This window comes from Geotrypetes seraphini, chromosome 4 (genome assembly GCF_902459505.1).
Source record: "Geotrypetes seraphini chromosome 4, aGeoSer1.1, whole genome shotgun sequence".
In the NCBI taxonomy this organism is placed as follows: domain Eukaryota; kingdom Metazoa; phylum Chordata; class Amphibia; order Gymnophiona; family Dermophiidae; genus Geotrypetes; species Geotrypetes seraphini.
In genome coordinates this window covers 132,519,854-132,545,626 of record NC_047087.1, presented here as the reverse complement: position 1 = coordinate 132,545,626, position 25,773 = coordinate 132,519,854, and the positions used below count along the sequence as shown (strand labels likewise).

The 25,773-nt window shown below is 42.3% G+C and overlaps 1 protein-coding gene across 4 annotated transcripts in view; it reads right to left on the bottom strand.

Moving 5' to 3' along the window:
- Positions 1–15,582, bottom strand: part of LOC117359480 (zinc finger protein 510-like) — a 141,936-nt gene extending 126,354 nt beyond the window's left edge. Inside the window, exon 1 of one of the 4 annotated variants that reach the window (XM_033942341.1) lies at positions 15,048–15,582. In XM_033942341.1, coding sequence (XP_033798232.1) covers positions 15,048–15,080 — 33 coding nt within the window. In that variant the 5' untranslated portion in view covers positions 15,081–15,582. The remainder of the gene's footprint in view (positions 1–15,047) is intronic. The other 3 variants (XM_033942339.1, XM_033942340.1, XM_033942344.1) reach the window with 3 other exon arrangements.
- Between the last annotated feature and the right edge of the window lie 10,191 nt (positions 15,583–25,773).

Here is a 25,773-nt window from a genome sequence, read left to right as displayed (position 1 = left end):
GTGAAGAGGCCTAGACCCCCCAAGACTCCCACCTGTCCTGTGACTGTACTTTTGACTCAGTTTCTCTCCCTCTAGCTTTATCACAATGTATATGGTTTAATAAATTTATCACATTACATCTGTCATTGAGTTCAGCTGGGATCAAGGTTGTTTAAACATATTCATTATAAATCTTAAAAAAAAAAAAAAAAAAGCACTGAGTGATCAAATTTACAGATGAAAGAAACAAGCTGATTATAATCATGATGAATTGCAAGAGCATTTTGTGAAATGGAGAAATAGAATTCAAATGCCAAATGAAGTTTAGGAGGGAATTTTAGAAGCCTGAGGTACTGCTTACACCTATTAAAAGCTAATCAAACAATGCACTAAGTTAGTCTACTAAAAAAGGTATCGCCTTTATTCCCGTTGCTTTATTTTATGTTTATTTATTTGTATATCTTAAAAAGTGGACTAACATGGCTAAGACATCATTTCACCTATTAAAAGCAGATTTGTCTGTGAAACTTGGCATATAGGTCTAAACCAGTGTTCTCTAATGCATGGCCCCCAAATCTCTAATCCATTGTGGCCCTTGTTGGCTGAAATGTATTAATTACAATCTTGCCCACTTGATATGGTAACTGCAAACAAACAATCTCTTAAGTGTGTTACTTGGGTGTCTCATTTAAGGAATCTTCTATTGATAACAATCCAAAATAAAACGAGTTTTTAAAATATATCCTTGAAGATTTGTAGTATCAATATTAGTATTAATTTTTAATGTTTAATACTGAGTCTGAACGAGCAAGTCAAGGTGGTTTACAAAATTAGTAGCATGTGAAATTTTGTGGTGGCCTTCAGAGCTTTCGTATGAATTTTTATATTCAGGTGCTACCTATAGATGGCAGCACACAAAAATTTCAAGAAGGCATTCCTATTTTAGAATGACAATATACTTCTCCCTCCCTATTCGCAGGGGTTAGGGATAGAACCAGCCCGCGAACAGGGAAAATTTGTGAATAACTTTTGTGCCGGCTCTGACCCGGACCTTACCTGGTGGTCTAGCGGTGACGCGGGACAGGAGTGATCTTCATACACTCCTGCCCCGTGCAGAGCTATGCTGTGAGTTCCCGTGGTCATGCTCCGCCTCCGATTGCCCCCCTCCTTGCCCCAATCCAAGTACCGGGGCTGTTTTTTTTCGATACAGGCTGCCAACAAGCGATTCTAGGGAGGGAGGGGGGGGCTGGGGAAAAAAATTGCAAATAATCGAAACCGAACGTCGAAACAGCAAATAGGGAAGAGGAAATGTACAAGAACAGTATATCATTAAATAAATTTGCTATATACTCCTGGCTTTAACAGATGGGAGTTTCAAGGACTGTTTAATTAGAGGAATAGTATTCTCTGCTATTCCACGCACAATTTTGAGCACCATATACAGAATCTGAGGATGGCCTATAAAAGGCCTTTTTTATATCCTCCAATATAAACAATGTTATAAAACAAGGTTTATCCTTTAGAAAACCAACTTTACATCTAAGAGTGCTGGCACTAATATGTAATACTGTACTCCAAAATAGTGGGCTACCGAATGTTGAACAGTCACTATCATTATCAATAGCTAAAGAGCTAAAGAGTTTCGAAACGTGGCTCACGTCAGGACCTAAAAGCAGATAAGTGCCTTTAATCACTGCATTTGATGTATTGAAGAAGATGGACACTTACTTTAAGAATTACAATATTTTAAAAAGTCATAGAGATATATGCAATGATTGGGTGGTGAGGCTATATTTGGATGTTGTCTCCATATGGCCTCCAGGTCTCTGAGCATATATTTTTCTATAGTGGTAATAACTACACATTGATACATAGCAATATATATGGAAAAATTTCTTTAGAGTTTCATGTAACATAAGGGAGCATTTGTTTAGTTTCAGTTCACTGATCCAGAGCAAGTAGCGACTCCTCCCATGTCTGTCTCTCAACAGCAGACTATGGACTTTTCCTCCAGGAACTTATCCAAACTTTTTTTTTTTTTTAACCAGCTACATTAACCACTCTTACCATATCCTCTGGCAACACATTCCAGAGCTTAACTATTCTCTTGAGTAAAAAAAATATTCCCTCCTATTGGTTTTAAAAGTTTTACTCTAACTTCATCTAGTGTCCCCTAGTCTTTGTAAATGTTGATGCAGTAAAAAATAAAAAATACATCCACTTCCACCCATTCTACACTACTCAGGGTTTTGTAGACATCAATTATATCTCCCCTCAGCCATCTCTTTTCCAAGCTGAAGAGTCCTAACTTCTTTAGTCTTTCCTCATACAAGAAGAGTCCCATCCTTTTTATCATCTTGGTTGCTCTTCTTTGAACCTTTTCTAGTGCCATTATTTCTTTTTTGAGATAAGGAAACCAGAACTGAATGCAATACTCAAGGTGAAGTCACACTATTGAGTGATAGAGACATAACATTCTTAGACTTGTTTACTATCCCTTTTCTAGTAAGTCCTAGCATCTTGTTTGCTTTCTTGGCCACCACCACATGTTGGGCTAAAGCAGGGATCTCAAAGTCCTTCCTTGAGGGCCGCAATCCAGTCGGGTTTTCAGGATTTCCCCAATGAATATGCATTGAAAGCAGTGCATGCACATAGATCTCATGTATATTCATTGGGAAAATCCTGAAAACTCGACTGGATTGCGGCCCTCAAGGAGGGACTTTGAGACCCCTGGGCTAAAGGTTTCAGCGTATTGTCCACAATGACACCCAGATCTTTTTCTTGAGTGCTGAATCCCAAGGTGGACCCTAGCATCTGGTAACTATGATTTGGATTATTCTTCCCAGTGTACATCACTTTACATTTAACCACATTAAATTTCTTCTGCCATTTGGACGCCCAATTTCCTAAGGTCTTCCTGCAGTTTTTTGCAGTGCGTATTTGTTTTATCAACTTTGAACAGTTTGGTGTCATTTGCAAATTTAATCACCTCACTCGTAGTTCCAATTTCCAGATCTAATCTAATCTAATCCTTAGGTTTGTATATCACATCATCTCCACGTTCGTAGAGCTCAACGCGGTTTACAGTAGGAGAAATAGGAAGGAACTACAACAGAGGGTTAGAGGTAGAAGTGTGAAGAAAATTTAGAGGACTTGGGATGCCAAGATATAAGAGTTTCCTTGATTCCTAAGTTGGAGGGAGACTTACATTTTTTGAGAAAAGCCAGGTTTTCAGATGTTTGTGGAAAACTTGGAGAGAAATCAAGTTCCGAAGAGGGGAGGTAAGGTTGTTCCAGAGCTCAGTGATTTTGAAGTCGAGGGAGGTCCCTAGCTTTCCTGTGTGGGAAATGCCTTTTAGCGAGGGGAAGGATAGTTTTAATTTGTGGGAGGATCTGGTGGTATTAGGGTTTGAGGAATTCCAAGAAAGAGGGATAAAGGGAGGGAGGATACCATATAGGATTTTGAAAGTTAAACAGGCGCATTTATAGTGGACCCTGGTGATTATCGGAAGCCAGTGGAGCTTGGCCAGGAGCGGGGAGACATGGTCAAATTTACTTTTAGCGAAGATGAGCTTGGCCGCAGCATTCTGAATCCGTTGGAGTCTGTGGAAGTTTTTCTTAGTTAGGCTTAAGTAGATAGAGTTGCAATAGTCCAATCTGGAGAGGATGATGGATTGGACAAGGAGGGTAAAATGTTTTTGATGGAAGCAGGATCTAACTTTCCTCAGCATGTGAAGGCTGAAAAAGCATTTTTTTACCAAGGATTGGAGGTGGTCATTGAAGGACAATGTGGAATCAATGATGATGCCCAAGACCTTGCTCGAGAACTCAAGCTGCAGAGAGGAGCCAGAGGGTAGTGGGATGGAGGTGGGTAGGTGATCTAGTTTTGGACCGAGCCAAAGAAGTCTTGTTTTGGACTCATTCAATTTCATTTGCAGTGTGGGCCCAGGATTGTAGGTTCATTATACAAGAGGATATGTTCTTAGACAGGTCGGTGAGGTTCGAATCGGTCTCGAGGAGGACAAGGATGTCATCTGCATAAGTGTAAATTGTTTCAAGGGGGGATACGTGGAGGAGTTTTAGGGAGGACATATAGATGTTGAAAAGGATAGGGGATAGTGGAGAGCCTTGCGGAACTTCACAATTCGGTTTCCAGGGGGAGGATGAGGTGCCATTCATGTTAACAATGTAAGAACGAGAGCGGAGGAATTTAGAGAACCAACCTAGGACTGTGGAGTTGATACCTATCTCAGAGAGTTGGTAAACAAGAATATCATGGTGAACAACGTCGAAAGCAGCGGAAAGGTTAAATTGTAGGAGGACGGCGAACTTGTTTCGAGAGTGAAGTTGTTGAACCCTTGAAATCAGGGAAGACAGTAGGGATTCGGTGCTGAAGTTAGGACAAAAGCCATATTGATAGGGTAAAAGAATAGAGAATCTCTCTAAGTATGATGAGAGTTGGGAAGAAATGATGGACTCTAGCATCTTGGTTAGGAGAGGGACATTTGCAATTGGGCGATAGGTGGATGGAATGGAAGGGTCAAGGTCAGATTTTTTCAGTAGTGGGGTCAAGGCGATATGACCCATTTCTGGGGAGAAATGGCCCGACTGAAGGGCGGAGTTTATGAGAATGGTGATAGAAGAAATAGCCTGAGCGGGAATGTTCTCGTATAGGTAGGAGGGGAATGGGTCCAAGGAGCAATTACAGGATTTCAGTTTGAGGCAGAGATTGAGGACCAGGGATTCAGATACGCGCTCAAAGGTGGTCTAGGATCTGTCAGCTGGGATAGGGTTGGAGACCATTAGGGTGGGAGTGGAATCAATGGGCACTAGGGAGTTGTAAGAGACTGAAGGAGGGAAGGAACATCTAAAGGAAGAAACCTTATCGTTGTCCCAGTTCAGATCCCTGAGGCACACCACTATTTGCTCTCCTCCATTGAGAAAAATGGCCATTTAAACCTATCCTTTGTTTTTTGTCCAATAATCAATTCTTAATCCACAATTGAACTTTGCCTCCTATCACATGACCTTTTTAATTTTCTCAGGAGCCTCTAATGAGGAACTCTGACAAAATCTTTCTGGAAATTTAGATATACATCAACCGGCTTGCTTTTTTTCCACGTTTGTTTATACCTTCAAAGAAGTCAAGCAAATTGGTGAACCCATGCTGACTATTTGTATACATGTTACACAATTTTATTTTTTATAAATGTTTCCACTATTTTGCCTGGCATCGAGGTCAGGCTTACCAGTCTAATTTCCCAGATACCCCTGGGAATCCTTTTTAAAAATCAGTGTAACATTGGCCACCTTCCAATCTTTAGGTACTACAGACGATTTTAGTGACAGGTTACAGATCACTAACAACAGATCAGCAATTTCATTTTTGAGTTCTTTTAGTACCCTGGGATGTATACTATCCGGTCTAGGTGATGTATCACTTTTTTAACATGTCAATTTGGCTTAGTACTTCTTTCAGGTTTACCGAGATTTCTTTCAATTCCTCCGCATTTCCAGTTGAGGAAGATATCTTACATCTTCTTCTGTAAAGAATGAAGCAAAGAATTCAGTCCATCTCTCCACTAAGGCTTTATCTTCATATTCATCCAACGGTCCCACAGATTCCTTCACAGGTTTTCTGCTTTTGATATACCTAAAAAATTGTTACTATGAGTTTTTGCCTATTTGGCAAGTTGTTCTTCATATTCGTATTTAGCTTTCTTTATCAATGCTTTTTGCACCTAACTTGCCAATTGCTTATGTCTCTTCTTATTTTCTTCATTGGGATCCTTTTTCCATTCTTTAAAGGATGTTTTCTTGACTGTAATAGCCTCTTTCACTTCACCTTTTAACCATGCCAGCTCTCATTTTCTCTTCTTTCCACTTTTTTTAATACGTGGTATGCATGTGGTCTGGGCTTCCACAATGGTATTTTTAAATAACATCCATGCCTGGTTTAAACTTCTGACCTTTGTGCCACAGACCCTTTTAGCTTCTTTTTAACCATTTTCCTCATTTTATCGTAGTCACCCTTGCGAAAATTAAATGCTGCTACAGTAGATTTCTTTAGCGATATCACTGTAGTCATCAGCTCAAATTTGATCTGTTATGATCACTGTTTCCAAGTGGACCCAACACTGTTACCTCCCATACTATGTCCTTTATTTCACTAAAGGCCAAACCTAAAATGTCAGTTCCGGGACCAGATGCTCCAAGAAATAGTCATTTACGACATCTAGGAATTTTACCTCCCTAATGTAACATTTATCCAGTCAATGTTGAGGTAGTTAAAATCACATCCAAATGCTTTATCCTCTTCTATTGAGGTAGAGGAATCAAAATACATAACATTTGGTGGAGAAAAAAAAAGGCCTCACTTCACATCAAGGCACTTATCATAACAGCAAAAGCAGAAAGTGAGTAAGCCCTTAAGTCATCATTGGTCATAAAAGAACTTCACCAGCGTCTGCAATAATTATACTCTTCTTCCAACAATAGGTGAGCAACACGCAGTAAAGACGACAGATGTGAATCAGCAATCGTGGGAGTCATAAGAACATAAGAACATAAGAAGTTGCCTCCACTGGGTCAGACCGAGGTCCATCTCGCCCAGCGGTCCGCTCCCGCGGCGGCCCATCAGGTATGCGACCTGTGAAGTGGTTTCTGACCACTTCTATAACCTACCTCAAGTTCTATCTGTACCCCTCTATCCCCTTATCCTCCAGGAACCTATCCAAACCCTTCTTGAATCCTTGTACAGAGTTCTGGCCTATCACTTCCTCCGGAAGCGCGTTCCATGTGTCTACCACCCTCTGTGTAAAAAAGAATTTTCTAGCATTTGTTCTAAACCTGTCCCCTTTCAATTTCTCCGAGTGACCCCTAGTGCTTGTGGCTCCTCTCAGTTTGAAGAATCTGTCCTTATTTACTCTCTCTATGCCCCTAAGGATTTTGAGTCAAAGCAGTAACAAATCGAAAATAAATCTGGTGGCAGCACAGTACAGCAATATTGGGATATAAGACTCAAACATGCAATAGGTTCATTAGAGAGTACTAAATTTTCCCAAGCAAAGTTTATCATCTCAATCAGTTCCACAGTAACTGGCAAACAATAGGAACATCCAAAGAATACTTATCTCCCATCCTGTAGTGCAATCCACAATTGCTGAGAGACAAATTCGCTGATTTCCTTTTCTCATCCAGAGACTTTTGGCCTCTTTTACAAAGCCGCGCTAGCAGCTGCGCTGCGCTACTGGCCCCGAAACCCATAGAGATTTAAAGGGCTTCAGGACCGTTGCCGCGTGGCTTTGTAAAAGAGGCCGTTTATCTTATATCCACAGATCCATGATTGCAGGCACCGAATTGTCCCAGGTGCCAAATCATCCCTACGGAGTACCTCAAGTCACATTCCAAGTTATCAGGGGATTAAACCAATCACAAACACATCTTAATGACAGCATATTTATCCTGTCTTTTGTAAATTGAGGTAGTTGAAATCACCTATTATTATACTGTTGGCCCAATTTGCCAGCTTTCCTAATCTCTGAAAACATTTCTTCATCTGTCTGCTCATTCTTCCCCCTTCACACATGGAATTTCTATCCATATGGATTCTATACTATCTGTGTCATGCAGAATGTTTATTTTGTTTGATTCAATTCCCTCTTTAACCTATTGCGATATAATTTGTACCCAGGTAACAGTATCCCATTGATTATCCTCCTTCCATCGAGTCTCTGAGATACCTATTATATCTACCTCATCATTCGGTGCTATATACTCTAACTCTCCTACTTTATTTTTCAGACTTCTTGCTTTGGTATACAGACACTTTAAATTGTGTTTTTTTCTTATATCTACTGGCTGCTGAGAAGATGACAGGGATAATTTAGCATCTTTATTATGCTTCCGTCTTAAGTACTCTTAGCTTTCTTTCACCAATTTTGAATCCTCTCTATTGGGACTCCCTAAATGTTCTGATTCAACAGTATCCTTCAAAGATACTCTACATCGAACCATCTACTCGTGGGCGACTGCCAGCTTTCCCGCCCCCAATCTTACTTTAAAAGCTGCTCTCTTTCTTTTTAAATGTGATGCAGCCAGTTATCTTTATATCTAGGTATTCCTGAGGATGAATTTGGGTAGACTAGAACTAGAACTGTCATCTGCCAAAATGTGTATGTATGTCAGGCGGAGCTGTTATTAATTTGGGTGAAAGCATTCTATCTGTTTTATAAAGGCACAAAAGGGTCTATGTTGCCTTTTTTAAATTAAAAAAAAAAAAAAAAACCCAACAAAAAACACATTTTGGTGGAATTTTTATTCCTGTTACAAAATTATTCATATGGAGGTATTTGCGTAACTGTACATGTATCAACATATTTCACATTGTAGAAAATGCGCTATAAATCTATCCCTTCATATGCACAATGCTTGGTTCCATATTAAGCACTACTACTTAAGAAAATGACCTTGAAATGATTATGGGCAATATAAAATAGTCCTCCAACAAAGCAGAACCATTTAAAAAAGCAAACAGAACATTAGGAATTATTTATAAAGGAATAGAAATCAAAAAAGGCAATATAATAATGCCTCTGTATCAGTACATAGAAATATAATGGCAGATAAAGGACAAAAGGCCCATCCAGTCTGCCCATCTGCAGCATCCACTATCTCCTCCCCTCCCTAAGAGATCCAATATGCCTGCCCCACGCTTTCTTGAATTTGGATACAGTCTTTGTCTCTACCACCTCTACCAGGAGACTATTCCACACATCTACCACCTTTTCTGTAAAAAAGTATTTCCTTAGATCACTCCAGAGCCTGTCACCTCTTAACTTCATCCTATGCCCTCTTATTCTGGAGCTTCTTTTCAAATGAAAGATTTGCCTCATGCACATTTATGCCATGTAAGTCTTTAAACATTTCTATCATATCTCCTCTTCTGCCTTTCCTCCAAAGCATAAGTATCGAGATCTTTAAGTCTGTCCCCATACGCCTTATGATGAAGACCACATACCATTTTAGTAGCCAGAATTGTACACAATATTCTACTACTACTTCTATTTATCACTTCTATAGTGCTGAAAAGCATAGGCAGCACTGTACATTTTGACATTTAAAAGACAGTTCCTTCTCAGAAGAGCTTACAGTCTAACTTGGACAGATACACATGACAAAGGGTTGGGAATACAGAAACCAAGGTGAGCGAAGTTAGGAGTTGAAAGCAGTCTCGGTGGGCTTTTAACTTGGACTTGAACAAATTCCTAAGCAATTTTTACTTAGTCCACTGTACAATGAATTGCAGTAGTCCAACCAACTTGATTCTAAATGAGATCTCATCAATCTTATACAGGGGCATAAATACCTCCGTTTTCCTATTGGCCATTCCTCTCCCTATGCACCCTGGCATCCTTCTAGCTTTTACTATTGCCTTTTCAACCTGTTTGGCCACCTTAAGATCATCATATATTATCACACACAAGTCCCGTTCCTCTTTCGTGCACAAAAGCATGACCACAGCTTGTATATTTTGTTCACTGCCCCATCTCAAAAGATATAAAGCAAACTAGAAAAGACAGAAGTGGACAGCCAAAATGATAAAGTTTCCTCTAATGAAGACAGACTAAAAAGGTTAAGGTGCTCATTTTTAATGCAGGTGGATGTTTTAAAATGCCTTAAAAAAAAACCAAAAAGCCAAACATCTTCTAAAAATGTCCAAACCTTGAGGGGGTATGTTGTGGAGTTTTTGGGGAGGGACTAGGGAAGACCCAAAAGTAGGACATCTAACAGAGATTTTTGAATATTAGAGCAGCTAATTTTAATTGTATATCTGGGAAGTTAGCCCACTTCTTGTGATCCACCTTGACCCAGAAAGTTAGGTTAATGGGAACAGAAATGACATTAGATTAGATTAATTATAAAGAAACATCTGTGTCTAAAATGTAAGATGCTCTCTTTAGAGCAGGGATGTCCAACCTTCGGCCCAAGCGCCGCATGCGGCCCCGTGAAGTATTTTGTGTGGCTCCAGTCGAGGGTGATGCAATGTTTTCCTCTGCTACCCCCCCTGGGTGTTTACTGTCTTGCTGGCTCCCTCCTCTGTCTTGCTGCAGCGTTTGCGCGGCCCCCAGAAAATTTTTTTTCGGCCAATGCGGCCCAGGGAAGCCAAAAGGATTGACATCCCTGCTTTAGAGAATGACACATGGACAAATTTTTCCCCTTCCTTATCCCATTCCTGCAAGCTCTGCTTTAACCGCACAAGCCTTGAAAACTTAGGATTTTAAAGTATTTGAGGCTTGTGAAGATGAGGATGGAGCTTGCAGGAATGGGGCAGGAAAAGAATTTGTGGGGATGGGACAAGAAAATTAGTTCCCGAGGGGAATTCTCTAGTTTCCTTCTAGACCTGTTTCAGTTATGTCCAAGTTACGAAACTTTATTCTAATTGAGTAGCTAACCACTGGAGGGATTAAGGCTTGACCCGTCATGAATCCTCCCATGGTTGCTGTCACCCTCCCTCTCCCCTCAAAGTGAAAATAAAAATGAAAACCAGGCTAGCTGCAAGTATTATATAGCCTTTCTGAACAAAGCAGCAACAGGTCAGAGGAGTAGCCTAGTGGTTAGAACAGTGGACTTATGAACCAAGGTTCAAGTACAATTTCAACTTTTTTTCTCTTGGTGTAATAATTCTGAGCCTTCTAGAAACAGTAAAATACCTACTGTACCTAAATATACAGTACAGTATAAGACACCTGCAAGCCTATTGAAGTGTGCAAGAGCAATAGCAAGAGGCTATTGAAGTGTGGTGTACATTCATATCCAGTAGGCATTTTTCAGACCCTGGAGGGATCACATTTGCAAACAAACAAACAAAAAAGTTATAAAAGGGCTTGAACCTATGTCCCTTGGTTTACAATCCACTGCACTAACCACTGGGCTACTCCTCTGCTCTATAGGGATGTCTGTGTGGCCATATTTATGAAAACAAAGCACAAATGCTCCTGTCCTTGGTTTTTTGGTGTTCAAAACCTGGATATTTCACTTTGGAAAATGGCCATTTGTTTTGGATGTTTCGATGTAAAAATATCCATCTCACATCCATAATCGAACAGGAAATCTAGACTTTTTTCTGTTTTATTATGGCTGTTAGGTGGACATTACAATCAAAACAATTTTTGGACTTAAGACTTTTTTTATTTTTTTTTATAAATCCCCCACTATGTGTCTTCAATATAGAGAAGAACTCGCTGAGGAGGAGATATGACAGAAGTTTATGAAACAATGGATGGTGTCAAACACATTAATAAGGCATGATTCTTTCCCCTTTCATACTAATATAGTAGATGATGGCAGATAAAGACCTGGATGGTCCATCCAGTCTGCCTGGCAAGATAGACCCATAGCATAAAGTATGTTGTGATACCACATATGCATACTTGGTCTTGATTTGTCCTTGCACAAGCCTTGTTTTCCAGCTACTGAAGCTGTCACTGAAGCCCCATTCAAATTTCTTCAGCCATGATCTGGGCGCAAACTATAGAAGTCTGCCCAGCTATGGCCTTATTCTCCAGCTACTGAAGATGAATCTGTTCATTCGGGAGGGAGGGGGGAATTTTTATTTTTTCAAATTTTATAAACTACTGTTAAGTTGCTAAGTGCCATCGACTCGTGTTCCGAGTCCTAATAACTTGATGAGCATGATCAAGTTTTTGTGGCAGAATACAGAAATACCGTATATACTCGAATATAAACTGGTATTTTTGGGCCAAAATATTGGCCCAAAAATGGCGGTCCCAGTTTATATTTGGAGCAATGCCCCCTTCCAGAATTTTTTAAGGCCGCCGTGGCCAGGCTCTGTCCCCCTCCTCCTCCCTGCCCTATCTTCCAACCTTTGCCATCTGGTGGAGGTGCAGTGGGGTCCTCTGCCGATCACTGGTGGAGGTGCAGCGGGCAGGAGCAAGCTTTCTGAACTCCTGCCCTGCTGCTAACCACACTGCTGCTCGTGCCGCTGAAATGAACTAAGTGGATCCGCGCAGCCAGTAAGCAGCAGAGCAGGAGTTCAGAAAGCTTGCTCTTGTCTGCTGCACCTCCACCAACGATCAACAGAGGACCCGCTACACCTCCACCAGATCGGCAGATGTAGGAAGATAGGGTAGGGAGGGGGAACAGAGGGCAGAGCCTGGGAGGGAGAGGGCAGAACCTGACAGGGGACAGGAGGATGGAAGGGTGCTGGGCTCAGAGCCTGACAAGGGAGGAGAAGATGAAACGAGGCTGGGTGCAGAGCCTGACGAGACAGGACACTTGAATATTAAGCTGCCCAACTTATATTCGAGTCAACCATTTTTCCTCCTTTTTGGTGGGAAAAGGGGGACTCGACATATTCAAGTATATACGGTAGATTGAAAGGCCTTTCTTCTGCAAAGTATAAATTCGATGTCATCACCAATGTTGTCATATAAAATGTGATCCTCCGCCTCCAACATTGCCCATCTGCTGCTGCCAAAATGGGTGTACATCTTTTGTCTGACATCTTCACTAAAACCTGTCCGCCTTGGGAAGCCCTGCTGGTAGTGGAACTACCGATGGCATAGCTTTCAGCTTCTCAAATGTGTGCAAACACCAATGGCACGACAAGCCCATGTACTATGGGAGTGGCCAAAGGGATCTGGCCAATTGGAGTCTTAGGCCACTCCCAGTGCATCCCAGAATGAACTGGGAGGCTTAAGATTCTGGTTGGCCCAGATGCCTAAGGCCCCTCCTATGGGAGGAGCCTTAGGTGCCTGGGCCAATCAGGGCAATAGGCCCCTGCCCAGTGCATCCCAGGATGCACCGGGAAGGGGAAGGACCACCAATCTGTGGTGGCAGGCCTGCTGGCCGGAGGGAGTAAGCATTCCTCCTGCCGGGGATTATTTTGGAGTTTGTGGCAGGAGGGATTGGGCATCCCTCCTGCCAGGGATTATTTTGGGATTTGCACCAGGAAGGATTGGGCATCCCTCCTGCCACAGACAGTGTGAGGGGGTTTGGGGGTGGCGGCGGGAGGGAGTGGGCATCCCTCCTGCCAGCCAACTTTGCAGGGATGACAGTTTCCCGACCATGGCTGCTAGACTGATTGCTGCAGGGAGATTCCCTTGCGTTGATCAGCTTAGTGGCGGCGCAATTCCATATAGGACACATGTGTGATTCTCAAAAGCCACTTAGTCAGCTGCAAAGACTGGGCATCCTATACAGATTCTAGCACTCAGTGCCTGGATGTACTTAACTTTTCAATACCAAGGAAAATACATAATTCTGAATAAAGATTAGTATGGCTGTCTTGCAGAAAGGGAAGTTGGAAGGGTTGAGTTTGGCTGGTGAAAGATATAACAGGCTTAGAACTGGGAAACAGAAGACAAACAGAGAGAGAAAAAACCAAAGAAGGAATTCAGTAGAACAGAGGAAAGAACAATATAGAGTTGAAAGTGGAAGAAGAGAATAAGTTGATTAGAAAGGCAACCTCTTTACTTAAGAAAGACAGCAGGAGTCGCGTCAGGAGGGGTGCGGGATGCCGCAGAGGGAACTTTTCCAATGGGTGCAACTGGGCGGCTGTCGGGAGCCTCTGATCAGGGGCAGAGCAAGGTAAGTGTATCACAGGGATAAGAAGGAGGAGGGGGGGAAGAAAAAGGAAGGGACGCCTACTGCTGGACGGGGGAGAAGGAAAGAGGTGCTGATGGACAGGGGGGGATGAAGAAAAAGGAACGGAGGCCTAATGTTGGACAGGGGGAGAAGGAAGGTGCTGCTGGACAGGGGGAAGGTAAAACAAAGGGAGAAGGGCTGCTGCTGCATAAGGAGAGCAGTGAATGGGTGGTGGTGGACACAGGGGAGGTAAAAGGAAGAGAGAATGGATAGGGGGAGCAGGCAAGGGGTGGTGATGGGACAGCCAAGGAAAAAGAAAGACAGAAAGAAAGAAAGCGGCTAAGGAGAGAGAGAGAAAGAAATAAAGAGAGACACACACACATATATTCTAGCACCCGTTAATGTGTAATGGGCTATAAGACTAGTAAGTAAAATAAAAGTAAAGAGGTTGCCTTTCTAATCAACTTATTCCTGTTAACTTTAAAGAGTGTGATATAGTGGTTAAAGCTAAAGCCTCAGCACCCTGAGGTTGTGGGTTCAAATCCAGGTTGCTCCTTGTGACCCTGGGCAAGTTAATAATCCCCCCACTGCCCCTGGCACATTAGATAAGATTGTGAAGCCACCAGGACAGACAGGGAAAAATGCTCGAGTACCTGAATGAACTCATGTAAACCGTTCTGAGCTCTGCTGGGAGAATGGTATAGATAAAGTTATTTATTTATTTTAAATTAATCTCATTAATTGCTTCTATTCCAAATCCCAGGTTGGGAGTTGCACAGTTTTTGACCATACAAGTCAATGTCCAACCAAAAGTCATGTATGCTAGAAGAAGGATTGTCAGGATTCCAGGGATGAGACTAAAAGTAGCTGCTGGATAGCACCAAGTTAACCTCATCTGTATAATCAGAACTGCTTAAATATCTTCCTAACTTACCTAGGTGTCCTTTTACCAAAGTTAGTACATGCTAACTAACAGATATTAGAGCACACTAAATGCTGTGCATCCCACGTTATACTTATGGGTCACATGACACTTAGCACATACTAATTTGAAAATTCTGATAATTGTGACCTACGTTGCATAAACGTTTTGGCCCCATTTTCAGTGGCTTTGAGCACAGCTTAAATATAACTGGACCGCTTAAACGGTTTTCCTTAGATGGATGAATCTGCTGAACGTTCACTTAAACCATAAAACCGAATATGGGGTCCTAGACTTGAAAATGGATGAATTATCCGACTCTGGGGCCTTTTACTAAAGCTTAAGCACATGCGAATGGACGTTCCTGCTCGTTGTTTACCCTCGAGACACCACAAAATACAGAGGGAGGGGCGATAGGGCAGGAGTTGTAAACGAAGAGAATTCTGTCCTCCTCGATAGCTTTCTGCTATGAGGAGGAAAAGAACTTAAGAGCTTTAAGCTTTATATCTTTGAACCGAAAAAGGTTTTTAAAAACAAACCCCTGTTACTGGATCAGAAGGCAAGGTAGACATGTCTCTCCTATTTTCCTCTGAATTCTACAATATGTTGGATGGATTCACGCTGGAGGTCCTTTTCCTGGGCAGACGCAATAAACAAGCCAGGAGGCCTCAGGATTTCAGGTGAAATCAGTCCTCTCCCGACTCTGCGGAGTAGATCTGCGACTGCATTCACAAAGGTTTCCAGCCCTGGAAATGAAGACGGCTTCGCCTCACTTCGGAAACTTCCTGCTCTTTTGCAGTCTTACGGAAAACAGATAGAAAGCCGGCCCGAGACGCCTTTGTGCAGCGCATGAACAAAGCTCTCCAACTACGCCCATACTGCCTCCCTTTCGGTTCATGCTACTGTGAGAGTCTTCCGCTTAAGGTGAACCTACAGAAATAATGTAATCGATGTCTGTTGACATAGCAGAGCTCCTTTAGAAAGGCTTGGGAAAGGAAGGGAATTGCTTTTTACGAGGGGGTGCTGAAAAGTTCTCATCCCAGGTAAGAAGGGAATGACGTGGAGGCATGAAACTTACAAGTTATTCCACATATTCACCCCTGAGTTCAACAAATGGCGGGTCTGGGTAAAACCAGGATTTCTAGGCCCACCTTAAGAATGGAACGCTCTTCTTTTATGACTGCACGCTTGCTATCTATAAGGTCCCGCCCTCTATGATGCAGTTCTTTTCTTCAGTGGGTGGGATTGACAGAGAAGCATCAATGATATCAGAAAAAAGGTGGGGGGAGGGTCCTGCAGAATGACAGTTAGAGGGAGCTGAGAGAGCTGCAAGAGTAGGGGCGATAGTGGAAGCTGCTGCAGGGAATGGCTGTGGGGGACTGAAAGAGACATAAAATAGGATCAAAATGCTCCAGAAAGGAGCAAAATAAATAGTAGATAAAATTAAGTGAATGGGGGGGGGGAGGGGATTACAGTGGCAGGAAACATTCATATCCTCCACTCCTTCCCCATCAGAAGCAAAGGATAAGCCAGGATTCTGCAAGATTTGTCAGGATCTTCCAGTATCCAGCAATTCTGACCACAGTGTATCCACCTGAAATCAGCACCTGTCACCACCAATAATGCAGGAAACACCCATATCCTAAACTCCTGCCCTATCAAAAGCACAGGATCTGCCAAGACCCAGAAGTCCTCACCCCAGGAAGGACTGTATCCACATGGATTCATCACCCTTCACCACCTGTAAGGCTGGAAATACCCATAGCCAATCAAAAGCACCAGGATCTGCAAGGATCCACTTGGATATGCTAGGATCCTGCAGACCTCACCCCAAGAAGGGCTGTGTCCTCCTGTATTCAGCTAACATCCTCACAGTGAGGAAATTATTTCACAAACTTTCCAGCCAACTGTAAAACCAGTCTTCTTTTACTGCTGGCCATTGCTGGTTTCAGTACAAGGAGACAATGGAGTAGTAAGGTGGTGAAGAGGGGCGGTTCAGCCTGGGCGCCATCTTGGTGAGGGCGCCTTCACCCCTTGTTCTCTCTACCTCCCCACTCCTTTCCTCACCGCCCGTGTGCCTTCACTCCACCCTGCCACCCCCTGTGCCTCTAGCTCTTTGCCAGAGCAAGCAGCAAATGTAACCTGCTGCTCGCGCCAGCGTCAGCTCTCTCTCTGAAATCACTTCTGGGTCCCGCACCTAGGAAGTGATGTCAGAGGAAGAGCTGACGTTGACAACAAATTGGTGATGCTGCTTGCGCTGGGAAAATTAAAGAGGTACAGGGAAGAGAAGGGGTACGCAGGAACAGGGGGGCAGAGAAGAGAGTGGGGGGAGGGGTTCCACCATCCTGGCTGCCTCTCACCCTCGCAACACCACTGAACTGCTGCACTTCAGTTCTTCTTTGGTTGTCCTGCACATTATGACATACTGTTTTCTTCCTGTGTGAATGTGACCCATTAGATGAGAAATAGACACAATAGCGGTGTGGGGAGTTCCTGGAAGAAGGAATGTGTGATAGCCAGAAGTTACATGGGGGGCTGAAGGTGTGGGAAGAGGGGAATGTGTTATACAGGGGGGGAAGGGTTAAGTGAGAGAAGGAATAAGATGAATAGTGGACTTATAAATTAGTAAGGGGGAAAGACAGACATGCTGGACAACCTGGGGAGGAGATGCTATGGATAATGGGGAGACAGGAGGACAGATATTTATGAGATCAGGAAAAGGGACAGGTAGAAAGGACATGCTGATCAACAATAAATCAAAGGAGAAAGACGCAAGCAACTGAGCTGGGGAAGGAAGAAGAGACTACTGGAGATCCTGAAGGAGAGAGATGCTGGAAATCATGAGTAGGCAGCAGGAAAGAGAGAGATGGCCAATGTTATGCTGATTTTTAAAAAAGGTTCCTGGGGAGATCCAGGAAATTACAGACTGGTAAGCCTCACTTCAGTGCCGGGCAAAATGGTAGAAACGATTATAAAAAATAAAATTGTGGAACACGTAGACAAACATGATTTAATGAGATGGAGTCAGCATGGGATCAGCCAAGGGAGATCTTGCCTCACAAATTTGCTTAACTTCTTTCAAGGTGTTAATAAACATGTGGATAAAAGTGAGTCAGTTGATATAGATTATCTAGATTTTCAGAAAGCTTTTGATAAAGTTCCTCACGAGAGGTTCCTGAGAAAATTAAAGAGTCATGGGATAGGTGGCAAAGTTTGGTTGTGGATTAGGAATTGGTTATCGGATAGAAAACAGAGGGTAAGGTTAAATGGTCGGAGAAGGTTATCATGCCGCTGTACAGGGCCATGGTGCGCCTTCACCTGGAGTACTGCGTCCAGCACTGGTCACCATACATGAAGAAGGGCACGGTACTACTCAAAAGGGTCCAGAGAAGAGCGAATAAAATTGTTAAGGGGCTGGAGGAGTTGCTGTACAGCGAGAGATTAGAGAAACTGGGCCTCTTCTCCCTTGAAAAGAGGAGACAGAGGGGATATGATCAAAACATTCAAGATACTGAAGAGAATAGACTTAGTAGATAAAGACAGGTTGTTCACCCTCTCCAAGGTAGGGAGAACGAGAGGGCACTCTCTAAAGTTGAAAGGGGATAGATTCCGTACAAACATAAGGAAGTTCTTCTTCACCCAGAGTTTGGTGGAAAACTGGAACACTCTTCCGGAGTCTGTTATAGGGGAAAACACCCTCCAGGGAATCAAGACAAAGTTGGACAAGTTCCTGCTAAACTGGAACATACACAGTTGAGGCTGGATTCATTTAGAGCAGTGGTTCCCAACCCTGGAGGAACACCAGGCCAGCAAATTTGCATGCCTATCACTTCCATCATATGCAAATCTCTCTCATGCATATTCATTAGGGCTAGCCTGAAAACCCGATTGGCCTGGTGTTCCTCCAGGACAGGGTTGGGAATCACTGATTTAGAGCACTGGTCTTTGACCTAAGGGCTGCCGTGTGAGGGGACTGCTGGGCACGATTGGCCACTGGTCTGACCTAGCAGCGGCAATTCTTATGTTCTTATGTTTTCTCAATGGAGGAGAGTAAACAGTGGAGTGCCGCAGGGGTCTGTACTGGGATCAGTGCTATTTAACTTATTTATAAATGATCTGGAAATTGGAACGAGTGAGGTGGTTAAATTTGCAGATGACACTATAGTGTTCAAAGTTGTTAAAACACATGCAGATTGTGAAAAATTGCAGGCGGACCTTAGGAAATTGGAAGACTGGGCGTCCAAGTGGCAGATGAAATTTAATGTGGACAAATGCAAAGTGATGTACTTTGGGAAGAATAACCTGAATCACAGTTACCAGATACTAGGGTCCACCTTGGGGGTTAGCGCCCAAGAAAAGGATTTGGGTATCATTATAGACAATACGAGAAAACCTTCCATCCAATGTGTTGCGGCGGCCAAAAAAGCAAACAGGATTCTGGGAATTATTTTAAAAAGAGATGGTTAACAAGACTAAGAATTTTATAATGCCCCTGTATCGCTCCATGGTAGGACTTCATTTGGAATATTGCGTTCAATTCTGGTCTCCTTAACTCAAGAAAGATATAGAGGCGCTAGTAAAGGTTCAAAGAAGAGCGACCAAGATGATAAAGGGGATGGAACTCCTCTCGTATGAGGAAAGACTAAAACGGTTAGGCTGAGGGGGAGATATGATTGAAGTCTACAAAATCCTGAGTGGAATAGAACAAGTACAAGTGTATCAATTTTTCACTCTGTCAGAAATTATAAAGACTAGGGGACACTCGATGAAGTTACAGGGAAATACTTTTAAAACCAATAGGAGGAAATTTTTTTCACTCAGAGAATAGTTAAGCTCTGGAGCACGTTGCCTGAGGATGTGGTAAGAGCGGATAGCATAGTTGGTTTTAAGAAAGGTTTAGACAAGTTCCTGGAGGAAAAGTCCATAGTCTGTTATTGAGAAAGACATGAGGGAAGCCACTGCTTGGTAGCATGGAATATTGCTTCACCTTGGGTTTTGGCCAGGTACTAATGACCTGGATTGGCCACCATGAGAACAGGCTACTGGGCTTGATGGACCATTGGTCTGACCCAGTAAGGCTATTCTTGTGTTCTTAAATGCTGGATATCATAGGGGGTGAGAGAAGGATAGAAATGCTGGACATTACATAGAAAGTTTGAAAGATAGGGACTTTTAGGGAACAAGGAAGCAGAGGCATAGCCAGACCTCAAAGTTTGGGTGGAGCACTGTGCAAACTGGGTGGGCATTGAGGAGTAGTGGCTCGTGGCCAGCAGGGGGTGATGGTTATGGGACGGTAATGGGAATGGATGTCAGACCATGATAGTGCAGTATTTGTTGTGGAGTTTTTCTACAAAAGCGCCTGTTTTTCGTATGATTCTGGGTAATTCTAGTTAGATAATTCTGTGTTAGTTAAGGACCGCGCCCAAATAGAAGCATACGAAAAACAGGTGAATAAAAAATCTAAATATAATGTAGATAAAACCAGAAAAAATACACTAAAGATTAAAATAAGGGAAAGAATGGTGTTTTCTTAGGTATTTTGCTGTTGTGCCAGATCAGAAAGGAAACCAAAGGAATTCATTTTGAGTTCTCTGTCTTTGCCATATTTTCTGTCCTTCGGAATCCATTTTGTGTGTCCAGGTCTTTGTTCTCAGCATCGTGGTGTTAAATTAATACCACATGTGCTGTAGACTGGCTAGGAAGATAACGTGTCCTAAACTAAGATATAAAATGCATGAAGTATGAATGGCCGAGACATGAATGAATGGGGCCCCTGGAGTGATTTATGTATGGCTGTGTAGTTTGAACAAAAGGAATAAGTTTTGAAAAACATATTTATATATTTTTGCAACCTAAAGAAATCCTACAGCAGCATCTGGAAGTAATTAGAGTCAGTCTCAAGCATAGGAAGGGGGCATTGGAAGCCCATGCTTAGCACTGTGTCAGTGTAACATGAAGCTGTCAGTTCAGGGAGAGGGGGGGGACCTGCCCCTCCTCCTCCTCCAGACTAAAGTTACTGTGTAAGGCTATAACCTGTCAATTTAGGGAGAGGTTGAGGACTTTTCAGCACCATGTTAATAATTGTAGATTCTCTTGAAAAATGTTATAATGTTAATTTAGAAATCAAAAGTAAGTTTCTAAAACTGCCTAACTTGGAAACATGGAGGAATGTTTCCTTTGTCTAAACTTTTAAGACCACCTCTTTGGTGAATTGTTATTGGTTGTTATACTGATGATGTCACGGAGCTAAAAGTTATATAATAGAATGAAATGAGATATGAAAACGAGACCTTTATGAGAAGGCCAGCATTTGGCAACTCTAATGATCTCCCATTAGCGCAACTGTTAAGCAATTATGCTGACGCTTTTGATCTCATAATGGAAAAATAGAAACAATAATTCAATAAATCTTGGTTATAATTTTTAAAACCTTGCGCTGGTGTCATTTTGCATGTGTTATTATTTTCAAACCTGAAGCTTTCACAAAGGCGTCGATGTCCCTTGCTCAGCATGTGTGGTCTCTATATCCCCTCCACTCCAGATCAGTTCAAAGCATTAAAAATACCTAAGCTGGAGGAAGCTCGAATTCCTGCCTCTCCCACTTGCTCCAGCCCACTGCTTTGTCCATGCACTGCCACTGCTCCGCCTACCCAGTCAGTGTATGCTCAGTTTTCACGCATGCACAAAACTGAGCATGTACAGCAGGGGAGATGCCAAGTGGAACTGTACTACAGGTTGTAGCACATGGAAGAGGGAACGGATTTTTGCCACTAGAGGACGCTTGGAGATGTTGGGGCTTGAGAATCCTCACAAGCCATAACAAGGGCATGAGAATTTGGGGTGGGCTGAACCTATCCATGGCCAAGTCACTGCAAGAAAGATGCTGGATGTATCCAGGTGAACCCAGTCCTTCTGGTAGGAATAGGTGTGGATCTACCCAGATGCAGCATTGTTACAACTAAAAGGGCTATATCCACATAGATATAGAATCCAGTCTCATCAGAAAGCCTTGATCCCCCTGTATCCATGCAGATACAACCCTTCATGTGGTAATGTCTGTTTAATCTAAGCATATCTGGGTGGATCCTGGAAGATCTTATGATTTTGGTGGGGCTGGAGTGCTGGCTCCAGCCTTACTGATGGAGAAGGGTGGTGAATCCAGGCAGATACAACCCTTCTATGGGTGGGGACTGCTGTGTCCTCGTGTATCCTGTGCTTTTTAGAGGAGAAGTACAGGATCATGCTATGTTAATCAGGTTTTCTATTCTGCCTCTACTTATTCAGTTCAAGGTCAGATTACATTAGAAAAGATTGGGTCAGTTACCCAAGAATTTACAATGGACAGTTTGACATGCACATTCAATATGGTTGCTAGTACAGGTAGATCAGTACAACTATTAATACAGTTAGATCATACTTACAAATATATACAGTGTTTCCCCAAAAATAAAACCTACCCTGAAAATAAGCCCTAGCATGATTTTCACGGTAGGTCTTAATATAAGCCCTACCCCAAAAATAAGCCCTAGTTAGAAAGTTGCTGCTCAACAGTTCTGCAGAGGGGAGATGGGAGGGAGGGATAGAAAGATGCTGCAGAGGGAAAGCACAAGGGGATGGGTGAGAGGGGAGGAAAGATGCTGCGCATGTGGGGGGAGAAAGGAAAGAGGAAGAATTGGGGTGGAGGAGAGGAAGGGAGAGAAAATCATTGTAAATGAAAAAATAAGACATCCCCCAAAAATAAGCCCTAGTGCGTTTTTTGAACCCAAAATTAATATGACACTGTCTTATTTTCGGGGAAACAGTAGTTACAAGTACAAGTATGTCATCATTGGCTCTTTGTTTTGTCCCGGGAGTTGCATTAGACAGTTTAGAAAAGGGCTTTTATAATTGCCATTCAGTTAATTCAGGGTTGGCTCCCTGTCTTGGTAGAGAAATGCTTTTAAAAGTTTTCTGAACCTGAGATAGTGGTCACAAGATCATATTGTAAGCAGTAGCTGGTTCCATCATTTTGCTAATTGATATTGGATGGCTAAGGTGATTTGCCTGTTAAGAGTTTATATTGTTGCATGCTGGTAATTTTAAGTGGAAAAGTTTTCTGGTGGACTATCTGTTGGAGGCATCGTGGAGTAGGGTGGCCAACTCTATTAGGTAGGCATGGGCATTCCCTCTTAGGATCTTAAAGGCAGTGATGCCTAATTTAAACTTGATCCTTCCGGTTATGGGCAGCCAATGTAGTTTCATATAACAGGGCTGTAGGTTTTCTGATTTCCATAATACGTATATGTCTTACTGCTGCATTTTGAACTAGTTGAAGATGCATAATAGTAAAGTTTTAGAGCAGAGAACTAGTGTTATATTACAGGGATTGCACTAAGATTCAGAAGGCCTCCATTTCTTATCACAAGGAAAGATTGTTTTATTAATGATTGTATGGGCTTTTCATGGATAAGTGGTTATCAATTTCTACTCCTAAGATTCGAGATTGTAGTTCTAATGAAAAGTCTGCATTGTCTGCCAGAGTGTAATGTGGGTCAGTTAAGGGTCTTAGTCAAAGAAATTTGGTTTTGGTCTTATTTAGTTTGAGGCAGACAAAAAGGAGGAGGAGTAGCAGCTATCATAAAACCAAACAACATCCCAAGACTGATAGACACTATCATACTAAATGACATTGAATGCCTCACCTTCTCCACTGGTCAAACCACAAACCACACCTTTGCCCTGATCTACAGAACCCCAAATTCCCCCATGAATGCCCTAGATAACCTTATAACGGTCATCAGCAAGCTAGTTATCTCTTACCAATGAATCACCATCCTTGGTGACTTCAACTTTACAAATTACCCTAATACAACCGAGGTACCAGCCTACTTCATAACAATAATATCAGACCTAGGCTTCCACTAGATCATCACCTCAACCACCCAACACAGCAGGCCAAGCTCTGGACCTAGTCTTCACACAAAAAGACCAGCGCTCACAACCAGCACTACATCTCTGATCCATTATCCTTGTCTGATCACTACCTCATCACGTTCCATCTCATGAACACAGCTACAGAACCCCCAACCAAGAACACCACCCCACTCAAGAAGATATTTAACCCTAACTCAGTCAACCTAGAAAAGCTATCATCTGGCATCACAAAAATAATCAAAATGACTGGGCCTGAATTGAAGAAGCCATGTGAAACTGACACATACAAGTCAAGACCCTATATGAAAACCTAGCAGAAACTAAGAAAATAAAACCTAACTTCTCTCCCCCCTGGTTTATGAACAATCTCAGAAAACAGAAGAGGGAACTAAGAGAAACTGAAAGAAATTGGTACAAATCCAAAGACAAAAAGGACAAAGTCTGCTGGAAAAAACTGCTACATGAGTACAAACTATCCATCCACGATGCAAAATATTTATTTTATAATTTTCAATTAACATAATCAAGTATAAACTTGTACAGAAAGCAAATTTGAGCATGAAAATTATTACATAGAAAATATAATTTTAAAACAAAATTTACATGCTTAAATTCAGCTCAAGTCCTCAACTTATGAGATTCAAGACTTATCAAAGTGAGAATAATGAGTAACATTTAAAAAAAGGAAGAAAAACCTGGCTAATCTAGTTGACTCAAGAATGCCCCATTACAATTCACTTTTAACTTAGGGCTTTGCTCTTATCTTTTTCCTTTTCCAGTCGCGATAGCGATAGGAATGTTGACAGTTGAAAGGATTCAAAGAAAAATACTTTTATGAAGAACTAGCTGATGCCCCGGCGTTGCACGGGTATTTAATTATAGCAATAACACTGTAAATGGATTCAAATAAAGATACTTTATAGTGGTGAATGAAATTATTTTTTTACAGCTTTATAAAAAGTACAATATTCAAATTATAATGTGAAATATTTGACAAAATGAATACAATACAACTAACACAAAACTTGATTATAAACAACATTTTTAGTTTCACCTCCAGGAGCAAGAACATATAAATTCTTGGGTGAACCCACCCTTGAGCAAGCAACATAGAGTTGTCCATGGGAAAAACAGGGGGATGTTAAATCCACTCCACAGTATGTAATAGTCTGTCCCTGTGATTTGTTGATTGTGATAGAGAATGCAAGTCTCACTGGAATTTGCAATCTCTTAAACTGAAAAGGAAGATGTGTTGCAAGTTTCGTTCAAATCGGGCAAGCCGTTTTTGCGTTGGCAGCTTTTTACATTTTTTCCATTGACATGAATGGGTGAAATCTGATTTTCTGTTTGTAGCTCCGCCCACGTGTGCAGGTGGGCCGCGAGACCCCCAGAACATATCACCCCAGGTAGTGAGGGATCTGCATACCAAGTTTCGTTCAAATCGGGCAAGCCGTTTTTGCGTTGGCAGCTTTTTACATTTTTTCCATTGACATGAATGGGTGAAATCTGATTTTCTGTTTGTAGCTCCGCCCACGTGTGCAGGTGGGCCGCGAGACCCCCAGAACATATCACCCCAGGTAGTGAGGGATCTGCATACCAAGTTTCGTTCAAATCGGGCAAGCCGTTTTTGCGTTGGCAGCTTTTTACATTTTTTCCATTGACATGAATGGGTGAAATCTGATTTTCAGTTTGTAGCTCCGCCCATGTGTGCAGGTGGGCCGCGAGACCCCCAGAACATATCACCCCAGGTAGTGAGGGATCTGCATACCAAGTTTCGTTTAAATCAGGCAAGCCGTTTTTGCGTTGGCAGCTTTTTATATTTTTTCCATTGACATGAATGGGTGAAATCTGATTTTCTGTTTGTAGCTCCGCCCACGTGTGCAGGTGGGCCGCAAGACCCCCAGAACATATCACCCCAGGTAGTGAGGGATCTGCATACCAAGTTTCGTTAAAATCGGGCAAGCCGTTTTTGCGTTGGCAGCTTTTTACATTTTTCCATTGACATGAATGGGTGAAATCTGATTTTCTGTTTGTAGCTCCGCCCACATGTGCAGGTGGGCCGCGAGACCCCCAGAACATATCACCCCAGGTAGTGAGGGATCTGCATACCAAGTTTCGTTCAAATCGGTCAAGCCGTTTTTGCGTGATCGCGGCACATACACACACACACATACATACCTCCGATTTTATATATATAGATAATGTACAATGCTTACCGTGAGATTTGATTCAACAACCTTCTATCCAGCGGCTTGCACATTACCTGAGTAATGTGCAAGTTCCCCTGAAGCAGCCAGCATAGCGTGAAACGGATTTGGCCTCTATTGGGACTAAGCTAAGTGCCCGTTTTTT